Consider the following 16,564-nt stretch of genomic DNA (forward strand, 5'->3'; position numbering starts at 1 on the left):
CTGGACCAAGTTGACGTGCTAGGAAGTCGGACAGAAGCAACTGATTGAACAGATGAAATGTCGTTGGAGTGCTAGAAATCAGGGCTAGAATTTCTTCTAAACTTTATAAACAACCATGCCGTGGCGATGCGCCATCCCCTGTCCGGCTATACAGGTATCATACAAACACAGCTCTACGCTCAAGCCCGTTTACCTACGCAGAGCGTCCCTCACGGGAGAGTCGCCCCTGCGGAAAGAAGCTACATCGTTATGTTAGCGACCTAATCTTGCTTCACACCGTTGGCCGAACATACCATCAGCCTCCTCCCAAGCGCGTCCAGCACCGAAGCCCAAGCCAACCCACGCAGGCCATGCCCTCCGCTTGAACAGGAGAACTGAGAAGACGACACCGAACGACAGACCGAGAGAAGAGCGAATGATCATGGAAGAGATGGCACGATCCCACTAGAGATAAACAAGGCACGTGTTAGCCGATCCCTCCAACAATTGTCCATTGCGAGTTAAGAATATCCGGACAGCCTGAGTAGAGTCTCAGGTAGGAATAGGAAAGGGGCGCAGGTTATCGAAAGGTGCAGATAGGACGAGCTTAGTACCTTCTCGTTGAGCAGGGCCTCACTGACGAGCTTAGTCGAGCGGGCGACGGGCTGGGGGTTGCTTGAGTCGGCCATTGTAATCGATCTGAGGCTCAGTCAGCTTGCGCAGGTCACTAGACATCCAAGTTTACGCACCTTGTGCGAGATGCAGCAAAGGGATCGAGATAGGTAATGATTGGGTTGAGAGTTCGTAACAAGACGTCAACCTTTCGGTCGGGAGCGGCGGTTTTCGAGCTTTGGGCCCGCCCGAGAGCAGGTGAAGGCGGTCGGAAAAATTAGGCTTAGTTGCCCGCTATATCAGTCTTTCCACTTTTTTTCTCGGGAGAGGTACAGAGTCGTCCAAACTACAAACAACTCGGGCAGAGATCGTTAGATGTCACTGCTTGGCGATGTGGTTGTGCCTCCGCTAGAATCGGGGAAAAGGACCAAGGAAAAGTGACGGTGCTTCCCTCCAGGATGCCTTCTTTGCCCGAGGTGCGTTCTAAACAGCCCGCTCCTTTTAGCCATATCCATCTGTGCTAACGTGCTAGTTCGTCCAGCGTCCACGCCCTTCGCAAGAGGCTCTTATTCGACTCGAGAAGGGCACGGCGTCTCCAAACATCCAGCTGAACGAGGCCGCCCAAATTATCGGACTCGACTTGTCGTTATGCGCCAGCCATCCGGAGATCAACCGAGCCCCTCATGTCCCGTTCCACGCGGCGCCGAAGGAGGAATGGGTCCTACGGTGGCTGTTGAAGAAGCTCAAGGCTGGGAAGAACTATCGCGTTGAGCCTGCATCGTTTCTTCTACTGCGGCAACTGATTGACCTTATTCCTTCGAAAACATTGGCATCGACGCTCAAGGACCAGAAATTCCTCGGTATCATAGACCATGCGATCACCGACCTCACAGACGACGTGATTTCCGGCTTTGGAAATGGGGGAAGTGAGCTGCTGCCGTCCGATTCTGAGTCCAGCCATACCCTAAGTGAAAGTTCTGGCAGGAAGGGCACAAAGCGGAAGAGGGCCAACGGGGTTGATCAGGATGCGATGGACATTGACGAGCAGCCACGAACACCAGTTTCGTGCTTCTTGACCTTTACGCGCCTTCTCGACTGCCTCTATAGTTTGGTGACACTGGCCAGCCGAAAAGATGGTGTGGATGAAACCGCTCGTTCTCACCTCAGGCACGCTCTCAGGGGTGAACCTCAGCCAGTCGCCATCACTCTCGGTAAATCATTTACTCTTGCTTCGATCGCCATCTCGCAATATTCCCATGCGCGAAAGACGACAGAGCTGCAGCACTTCTTCTACGTCCTCCCTGCTCTTCTTGAAATTTGGGAGTGGAGATCCCGCCGTCAAGATGGCTCGGAACAAGGTTCCGGTAACGTATGTGGATATAATCACCCACATAAAACACATGTACTAACTATGGTCTCTAGGGATCTTTTGCCACCCATTGTTCCCAGCGCGCTTTAAGATTGATGCATTCCGTTCGCGCAGCTGAACTTGACACGGACGAGAGGGCTAACGTGTTGAACGGTGTTGAGCGTCTAATCGCTCTTCATGTGATATTGCCAGCGCGCGCAGACTTCCTTGGCAGAGGCGGCTCAGGTATAGACTATTCTGCGAAGGAGCCGGATTGGAGCTCCGTCAAGCCCGTCTCGGATGCTTTCCGACCGATTCTTTGTGCTTCAGAGCCGCCAAATCAGCCTGACGCCGTCGCAACACGGGCAGGAGTCTCTAACGCGGCCGAGCTCATACCAGAGTTCTTTTATATTTCCACTCGATCGGTCCCGCGAGACTCATTCCGAAGGAAAACAGATGAAGCGCCTTGGCTGGAGACGTTGTTCGTTGCTGCTGCTGAGTTGGCATTTTCATCTGTGAAAGCGGAGAGACCGGCCACCTTTCTCTCCGACTTTGTGAGCATCCTAGAGCAGCTATTCCGAGTAGCTTTGAAGCAAGATGTGCAATTATCTCTACACACGCTGCTTACACATGCTGCGTATACCGGTCTTCTTAAGGACCAGCTGTCGCTGGTCGAGTGGAACTTGGTTGCACTTCTTATTGAACTGGGAGTAGACATCTTTCTTCCAAATTCTGGGCTCGCAGATTCCCAAACATATTTAAAGGGCCTATGCAAAAACATCCATTTGTACTGGCGAAGCGGTAATTCCACCGCTGGCAGCTACGAAACCATCAAGACTGGCATTATACTGCCTCTGTTACGTGGATTTATGAATGCGCGAGACCTTACCACGTTTATGGAAACTTGGTACCAGCAACTGCTCGACATGGAAGAAGCAAGGACGCAAGACAGTAACCTCAGTCTCTTCACAGTGTGGGAAGATGACGACCTATGCAATGCGTACAGCGAGGTTATGCGCAACCCTCTGAACCAAAATCTCGCGTCCTCTCAGTTGCATGCAGCAGCGGTCAATATCCGCGGTGATGATGGTAAACTAGCTCATTCCGCAGAGGCATATGCGCAGCTGGTCATTGCTGAGGCTGGGTTCAGAAAACGAAGCATCAACCTAGCGGACGCGAATGCTGACCTTGAATCTGTTATTGAAACAGTTGTGTCTGCGCTTTCTTCGGACCAGGATTTGCATTGGCGCTGGCGTTTGTGGAAATTATCCCGCAGCCTGATCGAAAACAACGTTCAGAAGGCCGATGTTGGTCTCGGCTCTGCTCTATTAAAACTGACTCGCGCAGCTGCGAAGACGATAAAACGCAGACACCAGGATATAACGCACAAGCTTAGTGCACGTCTGGAGTGTATCGAAGCATATCGATCTGTCCTTGCCGTTATCAAGCACTCGCCTAACACGAACAACAGCGAGGATCTGGCATCATTAATGAAGGAAGTCATCAAACTGATGAGAAACATCACGGCGAAAGATGCTTCAGAATCGATGAGCTCCGCCTGGGATGGCCAATTAGAATCCATTGATTCTCCAGCTATCCTATCGTTGGCGTACTTTCTAGCTCTTCTCCGAGTCCCTGTGCTTTGGACTCACATTGAGCCCGAAGTCCGACGCCCACTACTATCTCATATCCTTTCTTTTGCGACAGCCCAATACCAACCATCATCTTCAACTCTGGAAAACTTCTCTTCCGCTGCACGCTTTCTGCAAGCATGGTCCAGCGTCGTGTCCCACGAATATCTTCTCAACGCCCCCATCATTGTGAATGACTTGATCTCTATCATCTCCGAGCGAATCAAGGAGGATGGATCTAATATCAAGCTTTACATTGAGAGTCTGCAAAGAATCCCAGCATCTCTTATTACCCGCCGTCAAACTGGAGCCCTCCTAGATTTGCTGCAGGGCGTCTTATCAAAACAGGACAGCATTTCTTCAATTATCACTGTCGGTATCCTGTCACTCATGGCTAAGCTCGCCGATTTGCCAAAGTCTACGGCTGAGTTGACAGGCAACTGGGAGCCGCTTTGGACGATGGCCAAAGCAATCTCTCTACAAGATACGGACGTTGACCTCGAGATAATGAAGGCATTCAAATCCCTGCATCGCGCGGTCATTGCGAAACTACTCCTTCTGGCTGAAGCAGAGCGCCGTAAGCTCTTCAAAAAGATGTACCGCAAGATATCCGGGAGGATTTCCAAACTGCAGGTAATTGACCGCAGCTCCATGGAATGCTTTTTCCTCAGGATCTCTCTTTACCAGTTTTGGCTTCATCGGGAACAACTGGCGGATGCAATGGATGCCACAGAGCTGGCTACCAGTCGACAAAAGGTGTTTGATCTAGTGGTTGCAGATCTACGATCTGCCAAAGACCAATGCAAGAAACAACCCTTGGAAGAAACAATCACCGTGATCAAGACTTTGGATGCATTGGAAGATTTCGAGGATCTTGCTACGGACCATGGGGAGGTCAAGAAGTACTTATCCAAGATTGAGAACTACGTTGAAAAGTCAGTCGATTCGGGCTCTTCTTTGAGAAGGCTCGTTCGACGTCGTGTTTTAGCTACACAGAATCCGGAAAAGGACGTCACTGTTCCTGTCGTACAGTATGCGGAATCACTCCCTCTTCAGCATATGTATAGTGAGGAGCAGCAGCAGTTCATCCGGGCAACGAGTGATCGTTTCAGGTCCATGTCTGCGAACGCCCTGACTCGGGTAATTCAGGATGTCCGCCGATTGGGATTCACTGGCAAGATTGCCGAGTATCATCTACTCATTGCCGGCTTAGCTGTTGCCGCAGCGCCATCCACTGAAGACAAGGAGAGCCACCTTGCAAAAGAGCTGTCTCTGGTCTGCAGTGAGATTACAGAGGCATTGCCTCGCAGCAAATCCCTCGAGCAATTTGTCCTTGCCACAGAGTGCTTGGATGTTCTCCTACGCAACCACCCTCGTTGCGTATCACAATGGAATGTTGACAGTATCCTTTCGTGCCTTGCTACATGCGCCTCGAAAGACGGACCCCGTATCCGACCTGACTTCTCTGGAGTGATTTATATCCGCTTATGCCGACTGATGGGCCTATTACTAGGGCTTCACCGTCAAAAACTAGGAGGTCGTTTTCACCTTATCATTCTAGCCATGCAACGGCTGCTCCATTGCCTTTTCGCCAGACCGAGAAAACGCACCGTACTTGGCAAGCCTGACATGACGCAGGGAAAACAGCCATACTGGCTGTCCCAATTGAGCGCTGCACATGCTGTCCATTACACCCGTCTCCTCACATCCCTTTGCGACCCAACGGTTTCTGCGGTATCGCGACCTACCCCTGGGAATGCGGGTTACGAAGGTTTGACGGACCAGACGAAGAAGGCCAAGCAGATCGCCGGGCAGTATCTCCATTGCCTGATTATGGATTATGCCCAGAGCTCCCTCCGTAGCACTCTGCCCGCCGACGTGAAGGCGGCTCTCCTGCCAGGGCTCTACTCGGTGCTTGATGTGATGTCTCGTGACACGATGCGAGCACTGAGCGCTGGGCTGGATATCTCTGGCCGGGCGATGTTCAAGGCACTGTATGACGATTACATGAGGTTTGGCAAGTGGAACAAGGGCTGATTCTGTATATAATAAATGTTAAATATGAATAACTACCTTTCACTCATTTGGCTCCCGCTGCCCCTTACGTCCCCGTACATATAGAGTGTGGAGATAAGCGCTGTAACGAATCCGGAGAAGAGCAAAACTCCGAAAATTAAATCCACGTGACAGGAGGCTCGGGATCGCAATCGCATGATCAACCGAAGGCTGAACAAAAGTTGTCAGACGCACACATCCCGAGGACGGAGAGCCGGCCATTTATCGAGACGATATCTTTACTCGATCAGATCGAGTCAGCGACCAGGAACCAACCGCGGAGGCGATAGCCTATAGGTAATGCCCCATGGCACTAAGGCAGCGCCCCGGCTGCTGTGACTGGCCACAGCTCAAAATGCGGAGGAACGCGAGGCCCACCGGTCGCTGATAACAGTCGCAGGCGGGCGCTGTTAGTCGTCAGAATAGAGCAACAGAATGGCTCATGGAGGGTGATAAGGACGACCATGCCAGGGTCGGCCTGGCCGATCGGGCCTCTTGGATGCTCCTCATCGGACCAATTTCGCGTGTCCTCTTATCGTCCAGCTCCATCGCCGGCTTGTGGGTGGATGGCTGCTCCAGATAATGACATATCTATAACGGTCTGGATATAACCTTGTCTCTTGGGCTTCCACATTTATATTCCACACCTCTGCTTCTTTTGCTCAGAGACTGGAGTTTCCCGGATCAGGCTATCGACTCTGGCTGGATCCTTCCGTGGTTGACGGCGTACTTTCTTGCGTCATTGTCTCGACCACCACCACACCTTAATTTACTGTTGATTACATCAGGAACATTACCTACTTTGCTGCCTCGAGCTGGTCTGCTGAGGATCTTTCTTGAAGTATCTTTACACGTTGCACAGTGAGGCAAGATGCCGGATATCAAGCAATGGATCAAGAAGTTGGAGGTGGAATCGGACCCGGAGTTGACCAACACCCAGTTGATGTTGACGAACCATGACCTGCGCCCAGGTGAGTCTCGGCGGCCTCCCGAGATACAGTTGAGGCTCTAACGGTCAACAGTCGACCCTGATCGCCGCCAATGGAGGTGGTACAATTTTGTCTTCTTCTGGATTGCAGACTCACTGAACATTGTGAGTCGTCTACGGTACTTGGCGTACGAGCCGGCAAAGCTAATATGCTGGCCGTACAGAACACATGGATGATTTCCTCTTCAATGATTGTTGATGGCTTGTCCTGGTGGCAATCCTGGTTATGCGTTTGGTTCGGCTACTTTCTCGCGGCTTGCCTTGTCTGCTTGACTGGTCGCATTGGTGCTGTCTACCATATATCCTTCCCCGTCGTCTGTCGGTCATCGTTTGGAGTTTGGGGAGGACTGTGGCCGGTGTTAAACCGTACAGTTATGGCTATTATCTGGTACGGTGTGCAGGGGTTCATCGGAGGTGAGAAACATATTTCCCAGGTCTTGTTACAACATCTAACTCTCAATCAGGACAGTGCATTACGTTGATGATCCGAGCAATTTGGCCAAGTTACGAAAACCTGCCTAATGGCATCCCGGAGAGTTCCGGCGTCGACACCAAGAACTTCCTAAGTTTCTTCCTCTTTTGGCTGGTGTCTCTGCCAGCACTCTGGTTCCCGGTCCATCAGATCCGCCATCTGTTCACTGTCAAGTCGATCTATTCGCCCATTGCTGCCATTGCTTTCTTCGCCTGGGCTATCTCTCGGGCCAATGGGCTCGGTCCAATTGTTCACCAGTCCCATACAGTCCACGGCAGCGCGCTGGCTTGGGCCGTGGTTAAAGCGCTCATGAGCTGCATGGGCAACTTTGCTGCCTTGATCATGAACGATCCCGACTTTTCTCGATTCGCACGGACACCCAAGGATGCCTTGTGGGCGCAGCTTTTTACCATCCCGATTGGATTTGGTATCACCTCGTTCATCGGCATCATTGCATCCTCTTCATCTGCGGTCATTTTCGGCGGTGATGCGATCTGGAACCCTCTTGACCTTCTGGGGAGATTTCTCGAGGGTGCGAGCTCGGCCGAACGCTTTGGAATCTTTGTTATCGCACTTGGATTTGCTTTAGCTCAGCTGGGCACCAACATTTCCGCCAACTCGGTCTCCGCTGGTACGGACATGACCGCTTTGCTTCCCCGGTACATCACCATTAGACGAGGCAGCTATATCTGTGCGGCAATTGGCTTGGCCATGTGTCCGGTACGCATTATCCTTCCAGACCCATTCAGCACATTCAACTAACATATGGCAGTGGAACCTGGTATCCGATTCTAACCAATTCACCACATATCTATCAGCCTACTCCATCTTCTTATCTGCCATTGCAGGTGTGATGATCTGCGATTATTACGTTGTCCGCAAGGGATACTTGATCATCAGAGACCTGTACAGTGGAGAGAAAGACTCCGTCTACCGCTTCAACTACGGCTTCTCCTGGCAGGCATATGCTTCGTACCTCTCAGGACTCCTTATCAACATCGTCGGGTTCGCAGGCGCTGTTGGTCGCGATGTTCCAGTCGGAGCCCAGTACATCTACAACGTCAACTACCTCTCCGGCTTCATCGTCTCCTTCGTGATGTATTACATCCTAACGCGCTTCTTCCCGGTCGAGGCTACAAGCGATACCTGGCACGAAGTCGACACCGACCTCGAGCTTGATACGGAGGGACAGGATATCGAGGCGGAAGACATCCATGCAACCGGAAAGCCATTGGGATTAGAGACCCCGGAGTCCCGGGAGGATTATAAGAGTGCAAAGATTGGATCCGCTGGTGTATAGATTGCGATGCCCTTTTTTCGTCATGACGATATGTTATTTAATCTTACGACTCTGCTCACTTCATGTGGCTAAAGACTTGTTTTGCATGTTCTCAAAATGGGAAATACCGCTGCTTGCAGCACCACTTTCTGATTCGTCTAAACATCGCCTGGATTAAATAATATGTATGAAGCTGAAGCCTGTCCGCTTTGGCCTGTCTAGATCTTTCCTTTTACCCAAGGAGATCGTAATGAGAACCCATACAACGGGCAGCCATATGTAACCGATCGCACTTTCTTATTTGAGTGGGCGCTCTTATCAAAGTGGTCGCGCGCCTACTCACTATGATTGTGCCCTAGTCTAGGGCAAGCGTGACTGGAGTATGTCGGTCCTTCCTCAGAATGTAGTACCTGCCCAACAATTCCCTCACCACCGGGGGTCGCCCCTTCCTCATACGGATAATAGGACCCTCGTTCGTGGGAAGGAGCGACCGGCAGGCTTCCCCATCGCTCCTTCCCCTTTTGTGGGCGTGCCTTCCCTGGTAGGGTTGAGATGCATAGGGAAGGTGCGATGGACAACGAGGGCGGGTCCTATATGGGTCGCTCTTTCCCAAACTTTTTCCCAAACTTTTTCTCAAACTACTAGTTATATACAGCGGAGTGTTGAGGCCGCAACAAACAAAGAACCCCCCGACTCTCATACCGTGCCTGATCCCAACTTCCTCACCAACGGCCGTCTCAACCCGCTCGAGGGCGAAATTCTCGTCTTGTCGCCTCAAACCAAGTCTTATGACAAGGACGCCAACGCTAGTCTCGACCGTGGATCCACGCATAACGGCTTCACGTTATTGAATATTATCGTAGGCGTCATTGACTGGAAAATGGGAGAAATGGCTGGGTGGCTCGGATGGAAGACAGCCAACGAGGTCCATAGAAGGATTTGAACGCCGCAAGAAGAGCATCTAGCAAGCGCTGGCGTGAGCTAGGAGAAGCTTGCAAATCTGTTGTGTTGGAGTGACCAGTATGATTAGGGTTGGTGGCCAGTTAGGGTTTGCTCCAGATTCACATGCCGGAGTGTGTGAGGGTCACCAAGACCCAGAGCCTCATGATAGCCACGATCCAAATGGCAAGCTGGCACGTCGGGGTCCTGATTCTCTATAGAGAAATACTGAATTTCCATTCGAAAGGGTCCAGACATGCCGTTTGTCCTCAGTCGGCGTCCAGAATAGGCAAGTCGATGACGTCATGTGAGGTGCTGCAGCAACACGTTACCTCAGGGGCACGCGCTGTATGGCTTCTTTGATGCGCCAGCCCGCCGTAAACAGTCCCCTGTTTGATCTTTTGACGCAGCTTTGACTCACCTTAGACTCTCGCTTGCTGCTAGCTCAGTTGCTGCCTCAAACCGATGCTTCTTAAAGGCGCGCATCGTCTACATCGTAGACCTTCTCCCTTCATCGTCGGCAGATCGTCGCGTGGGTCTCCAGCTCTGCTCAAACCGCTCAGGCTCTCGTATTCAAGACTCCAACCCACTATCACTCTCTTTCAATCTATACCTCTCCTTCATTCCAACCAACTCCCTCCTTCGTTCACCAGACCTCAATCCATTGCAAGAATGGCTTCCACCGCCCTCCCCCAAACCCTCCGCTCCATCACCAATACCAAAATCAAGGAGCTCTCCAAGCAGCGCACCATCTTCGAGAAGCGCCGCGCGGAGATCGTCCAGTCTGCCAACGCCACCTCTGATCTGCGAGCTAAAGCTCGCATCCTCTTAGAGGGTGTCACCAAACTCAAGGGCCATGCCAACGATGCCTTCGACAAGGAGGATCTTGATGTTGATGCGGAATCGTTTGAGACGCCGGTTAAAGATGGAACCGAACGCGCAGTGCACGCTAACATCCGCCGGTTCCTTCTGCAGGGGAAGTATGACCCTTCCGTGTCCGAGTCGAGCTTGCGGGAGTGGATTGAGTCGCTTGAGGGCGAGATCGTATACATGGAGCGAGCGCATGACCATGCCTCCTTCTACAGTGCGCTTGTGACGGAATGGTTGGAGGAGCTGGAGGCATCTGGGGCGGCGTCTGTTTTGGCGGGTGAAGAAGAGCAAGGCGTTGAGGATTCTGGCATGGAGACTGTGGGACGAGCAGAAATGCATGAGCAGAGAAAGACATGGGAAGACATTGTGTTCAGCGACTCAAACGTTCAGGCGGACGCGATTCGTACCTATCTCGACAACCTCTTCACTCAAACAGCCCTCTCGCAACAGGCCTTGAAAGAGCTTCGCGAAACCATCAAATCCTTTGCTACGAGCCTTGCGGCCGAGAAGACGTGGATCACTGTAGATGATCTCTCCTGGATATCCGGATCACTGTTGAGAACCGACCTTCTGTCGAAGGAGAAGACGGTCATTCTCAAGGAGCTCATGCGGAATAATGCTGTGGCTCAGGAGGTTGCTGACGTTTTGAATATGCGCATTGCTTCATTGGAGAGCTGGAGCTGGCCTGATGAGGGTATTCAGGTGGAGATGCGTCGCCAGCTGAACGGTAAATATCGGGTCTTTATGGATGAAGATCTTCTCGACAGCCTCATGTTCCAGTACCTGGGCTCCAAATGGGCGGTCGCTTTACGGTCTGCATTCGTCACCTTCCTTGGCTCACGGGGCTGGAAGAAGCCTCGCGATCATATCCCTGAACACGATAGGTTGCGCCGGAGTTACTTCGTCGGTCAAGCTCGAGCCCGCGGACTGAATGAAGAGAGGCAGCGCGTGTATGCGGAGGACTACTTCATGTCCCAGCTGCCGTCCTCGGTCGAAACCGAAGTAGCGAGCTACGATGACAACGGGGAGGAAGCAGATCGTCCCAAGAATGCCCTCGAAACGAAACACTCCCTTCTTCACCTCCTTCTCGCGGAATCCATCTTGCACACTACCCTCCATGGACAATTCACGGCTGTCCGGTCAGACTTCAAATGGTTCGGCCCTTCTCTCCCTCACACTACGATGCTCACGGTTCTTTCGTACTTTGGTGTCCCTCAGGAGTGGCTAAACTTCTTCCGCACATTCCTCGAAGCACCGATGAAGTTTGTCAACGACGGCCCTAGTGCCACTGCTGCAGTTCGAAAAACGGGAATCCCAATGAGCCACACGCTCTCAAGCGCAATGGGAGAGGCCGTGCTCTTTTGTATGGATTACGCCGTGAACCAGAGTACAGATGGGGCTTACCTATACCGACTACACGATGACTTTTGGTTCTGGGGCCAGGAGAGTACTTGCGTGAAGGCGTGGACCGCCATGACCGAGTTTGCCAACATCATGGGACTCGAATTTAACGAAGAAAAAACCGGAACCGTACGTTGGCAGGGCGCCTGTGACAAAGTTTCTCCGATCTTGACAACGACCTCCGTGGGCTCCGCTGAGGAAGATTTGCTTCCAACTGGCGACATCCGCTGGGGATTCTTGAAGCTTGACTCCCAAGAACGACGTTTCATCATCGACCAGGACATGGTCACAGAGCACACCGTCGAGCTCCAACGTCAGCTCTCTGCCTGCAAGAGCGTCTTTGCATGGATCCAAGCCTGGAATAGCTACTTTGGTCGTTTCTTTGTGAACAACTTTGCTAAACCGGCCGTTTGTTTTGGAAGGGAGCACATTGACATGGCCGTCTCGACGCTGAGCCACATCGAACACGCCCTCTTTCCTGACAGCAATGGTGGCGGCGTCACGAACAGTCTCCGAAAAACGATCGCGGAGAGGTTCAATGTCCATGATATTCCTGACGGTTTATTCTACTTTCCTATCGAATTCGGCGGCCTCAATCTTTTGAACCCCTACATTCCCCTTCTTGCGATGCGCGAGGACATCAAACAGACACCGCACCGTCGAATCCAAAAGGCATTCCTGGATGAAGAGGCGGCGTATCTGTCTGCGAAAGAAGAGTTCGAACAGAACGGGCCGAAGAATCCAGGCGCTTTTCTGAGGAGTAAGCGTGACTTCGACCTTCCGACAGATTTCCTCTCGCTGGAGGAGTACATGAAGTACGCTGAGAGCTTCAGCCGCCCGCTTTTGGATGCCTATCTGGACTTGATACGCATCCCGGATGAATTCGACGTCAACCTCACGCCTGCAATGCGCGGAACCCTGACTCTAAGCGCAGCGGGAAACAAAACAAAGACTATTTCCGGAAACTGGCCGAGTATGTCTCCTTACTGGAAGTGGACGGCGGAGCTGTACCGGGCTGGAATGGTGAAGAGGTACGGTAATCTAGCGGCCGTAAACAGGGAGTTTATGCCTGTTGGAGTGGTGGAAACCCTGAAAGAGGGCAAATTCCGCTGGCAGGGTTGATCCACTTGTACAATAATATCACGAAGTCACGAAGTCATGATAGAAAAATCTTAGCTCAAAGAAATGATCATTGGTCATAATTGGATTGGAATTGATCCAGTAGGCCCCATAGACGCTGCTTCTCCTCACCTCCTCCGAAAATTGCATCGACAGCTTCGCGAGCGATGCTAAGGATAGCTTTTCGGTTCAGTTGAAAGTGCTCCGCGGCCAAGAGGTACTCATTCGAGACGGGGCTGCAGAAGAAACCGACGTCATCCGTCTATCCAGTCAGCTGAGAGGAACTTAACTATTCAAGGATAAACTCACGCAAAGAACGACTGGGCATTCCTCGTGCCTCCAGTAACCAAAATGATGGTCAAGAAACCCCCCATCAAACATCTTCGCGTGCACATTACAAGACATGCACAGCTCCAACCCAAGCTTCCTGCGCGCGATCTCTCGCTTGATGTCATCAGGAACATGAATAACGTGGCCAAGACGATCCGGATTGAACGAAAGCATTGTCTCCAACTCCTCGCGAAGTCCCACGGAGTGTACTTCAGCGAAGTGTACTGTCAAGCCTAGGCCATGCTCCTTTGCCTTGGCGAAGGCATCTCGACACAGGGAGATGTCACCCTTTGTTGGGTTTCCGCAGACGTCGACCCCAATAACGCCACGCTCTCTGTTGGCAATAGCTAAATCGATTATCTCATGTGCATGCGTTGAATCCTCGGTGAGTTGACCGCGGTCCATGCCAAGGATAAGGTATATTGATATATTGTTGGCATTCTGGGATTTGAATGTAGCGATTGTATCGAGGACAGTGGAGAGATACTGATCACAGGTGAAGTTAAAGTTCGGGGACGCGCGGGGAATGGTGCGAAGCTCAAGATAGCGGACACCGTCGTCGAGGAATGCCTGAAGAACAGAGGTCGTGGCATATGCGACGCTCTCGAGGTCGTTGACTAGGTGATAGATGGATTGGTTGAAGACTTGGAAAAACCTTTGTGCCCTTGGTCAGTTCCGGTCCCCTTGCAAAGATAGCGCTGTACTGGACGCATATTTCATGTTCCATGTTGCCTCAGAAAGACCTACGTGTTCAGAGAGAAGTCCACTTTCCCGGCGGGCATCACCACCCATGGGTCTTCTACGTCGAAGGTTGGGTCGCGGAATTTTTTTTGTCGCCATATCTCGTGAAGGCACTGGCGGCTGATACTGCCACTAAGGTGGGCATGCAACTGGCAATTTGGAGTCAGACTTTAGTCCACTGCTACAGCCTTGAAGTTTGGGGTACGTTCATACCTCGATCTTCGGGAGGGATTTCGTAAATTTGGGATCCACTGGTTTCAAGAAATCCATCCTAGCGGGGTCGTTGATCTAGATTTCGACCCCAAAGCACAGCAGCGGCAAGTGGAGGTGGAGGAGATGTCGGGACTCGGGGGTTTACTGACGTGACTCGTGAGGACGGAAGGGGTGGAGTGAGGTTGGAGAGGTTGAAACAATTTGATCACGAGGAAAGAATGCAGGTGCAGGTGCAGCTTCCCGCATACCCTTCCCAAAGAATGACTCTCTTCAGAACCAACATTTCTTTTTCTGAATACGGAGTATCCTATCAATGATCAATCATGCACTCAATCAATATACAGTAACCTGTTTGTTTGGGGTTATCCCCCACACTCTACCTGAAATGACTTGCATGAGACTCGTTTCAGCCCCAGCCGATCATACTAGATAGTACATATCCTCGCCGTTAAAGAATGCCCTTGTACCGCGTTACTGCCGCCGGTTATCTCGGCGTGTTTCATCAGCCGAAACCTTAACAAGCTGCATAATGAGATACTCATTCGGGAATATGCTTTGTCCCACCTGCAAGGTATCTATAATTTCGGAGAGGAAGCTGCCAGTAATACAATTGTTAATTCGTATACAAAGTCCACTAGACTAGCACGCCTTTCCTATGGCGCGTCGCCCAGCCCAAAATGTACCAATGTGTCCTGGGTCTAAGTAACCTGCCTGCTTAGAGCCCAAGCCACAATGGCCAGTAGTTAGCTTTCTTACTACTTCAATGTAGCAGCGTTTAAGTTGATATGCGAATTGATATCCGGAGCCACTGTCGCCGTCATCAATAATGCACACAATAAGGTCCTCGACGCATACATAAATACGGTCCAGTCACTATGACCAGACTCGATGGCTCGACTTCCTGCCATTCAGAAGCCTGCTATGTGTGATGTCGTGCGGTTTCCCATAGGTGCAGCGGCAAAGTCGTCGAATAGAGAGTTAAACAGGGCCCTGCTGGCCTGAGGCGCTTGTAGCATCGTTGTCAAGCCACTCAAGCAGCGCCTTTGTGAAAGAAATTACCCCAGACTCGAGGTGTATGACAGTTTTGGAATGGGGATATTGTGACGGCTTTTCTGCGTTGCGGTGCGACGCTCGAGATCCATGCCCTTGCTGTAGATGTAGTCTGTCAATTCAAGGCCAACGCATGAAACGCGGAGACGGTCTATTCTGGGTCTTCGGAAACATGACTCGGGCGCCTTTGACTTGATCTGGACGGTGATCTTCGCGACCGATCTGGAGTCTGTCACAGAGGAGCGGGAGAATCAAAGAAAGCCATGCAGTGGGCCATCCTTGATCGTAAACGGCCCGGGGAGACCGGCAGAGACATGCGCCTGACCTGACTAGGATATTACTCCAAAGAGATCAGCATTCTTGAGACATTCGAAAGCACACTATACCTCTACCCCAGTGTTGTATGATCAGCCCAGGTCTTTGCCTCAGCAGCGCATCGTGAGCCCTGTCAAAGAGCTAGCTTTTACGATGTCTCTCAGCGACTGTGACGCTTTGTTCACTTCCTCAACGGGTTTCCAGTAGATGACGCATCCCTGGGTAATAGATAGGATTTCAAACGGATGATGAGGGAGATGGCGGGCAATCCTGCCGCAGGACAGGCTGTAATGAGTCAATGGCTGCAGGGCAGCGTAAAGGGTAATAGAAGAGGAGATTAGAAAATAGAATCAATAGATATCGTATCGCCTAGGACACGGGTCCGGAGTAGGAAGCGGCCGGTCGCTTTCGGTAAACTGCGATAATGAGTATTCCCACCTCGAGCCGTTGCTGAGATCAGTACTTGATAGTATCTAGGGGTTTCAGCTACCTTTGCTAGGGCGCTAGCTGGACACATCCGTCTCAACAGCTGCCCGCTCCGCATGAGGTAGTATTTCCGCTCGACGGGAGCACGAGCCACATGCAGTGTATCTACATGCGCCGCAATCGTGGCCGGATCATTGGTGGACTGTTATCATAACAGGTTGGCAACGTAGCAGCAACGTAGCTAGGGTTAATGTTGGGCGAGCCTCGGTCGAGTCCTGTTTCTCCGTTGGTGGAGCGCCAAAGCCTCAGCCTCCAGGGCTGAGTGCAGCTGTGCCGGCGCTGCAAAGCGGAGACTGTCCCACAAGACCAATATTGACGGTACTACTACCGAAGCTTGGAAGGATGATACAGAATCTCGTGGTCGAACGTCTGTTGGCAGTTGCTCAGAGTGACACATGCACGTTGACGCTGACAAGGCGCTGGGCGCCGTGCCGTTGCACAAGTGCCTCTCCATACCTGCGCGCCTCAGAAGTCAGGTAAGCTGCTGCCTGGCTGCCAGCGCATTAGTTCTCTTAACGTGCTTCTTGTCACCTTGTGGACTTTCTCGAAGGATTCGAGAAGCAAGTTAGCAAGTCTGGCCGGGACAAGACCCAGTCGGGTGATTGGCCGACTGGCTCCATAATTTGCTATATTTAGGCTCAGGTCCAGAAACAACCCTTAGATGTGGATTTCGAGACCCAGGCACCCAGCAAAGAGTCAAAGACAGCTATGTTTCAAGAGCTCTCTAACAGTTCCG

General features: G+C 51.7%; 4 protein-coding genes across 4 annotated transcripts; 3 read left to right on the forward strand and 1 right to left on the reverse strand.

Annotated features, from left to right (window-relative positions):
- Positions 1-1,049: 1,049 nt before the first annotated feature.
- Positions 1,050-5,607, forward strand: DSM5745_01636 (ribosome biogenesis protein URB2; the record flags this gene model as incomplete). Its single annotated transcript, XM_026743652.1, has 3 exons — positions 1,050-1,067; positions 1,124-1,960; positions 2,014-5,607. The coding sequence occupies 3 exons, from the start codon at positions 1,050-1,052 to the stop codon at positions 5,605-5,607; spliced, it is 4,449 nt and encodes a 1,482-aa protein (XP_026606815.1).
- An 889-nt stretch (positions 5,608-6,496) lies between these two features.
- DSM5745_01637 (nucleobase cation symporter-1 family protein) lies at positions 6,497-8,385 on the forward strand (the record flags this gene model as incomplete). Its single annotated transcript, XM_026743653.1, has 5 exons — positions 6,497-6,596; positions 6,648-6,718; positions 6,778-7,027; positions 7,078-7,805; positions 7,858-8,385. The coding sequence occupies 5 exons, from the start codon at positions 6,497-6,499 to the stop codon at positions 8,383-8,385; spliced, it is 1,677 nt and encodes a 558-aa protein (XP_026606816.1).
- Positions 8,386-9,975: 1,590 nt separating this feature from the next.
- On the forward strand, positions 9,976-12,696 carry DSM5745_01638 (uncharacterized protein; the record flags this gene model as incomplete). The annotated part of the gene is made up of 1 exon (XM_026743654.1): positions 9,976-12,696. One exon carries the CDS (start codon positions 9,976-9,978, stop codon positions 12,694-12,696), a length of 2,721 nt encoding a protein of 906 aa, XP_026606817.1.
- Positions 12,697-12,763: 67 nt separating this feature from the next.
- DSM5745_01639 (putative adenosine deaminase) lies at positions 12,764-13,805 on the reverse strand (the record flags this gene model as incomplete). The annotated part of the gene is made up of 3 exons (XM_026743655.1): positions 12,764-12,955; positions 13,003-13,678; positions 13,771-13,805. The coding sequence occupies 3 exons, from the start codon at positions 13,803-13,805 to the stop codon at positions 12,764-12,766; spliced, it is 903 nt and encodes a 300-aa protein (XP_026606818.1).
- Positions 13,806-16,564: the final 2,759 nt, after the last annotated feature.

The sequence above is a fragment of the Aspergillus mulundensis genome, assembly GCF_003369625.1.
Source record: "Aspergillus mulundensis strain DSM 5745 chromosome Unknown scaffold_1, whole genome shotgun sequence".
NCBI lineage: Eukaryota > Fungi > Ascomycota > Eurotiomycetes > Eurotiales > Aspergillaceae > Aspergillus > Aspergillus mulundensis.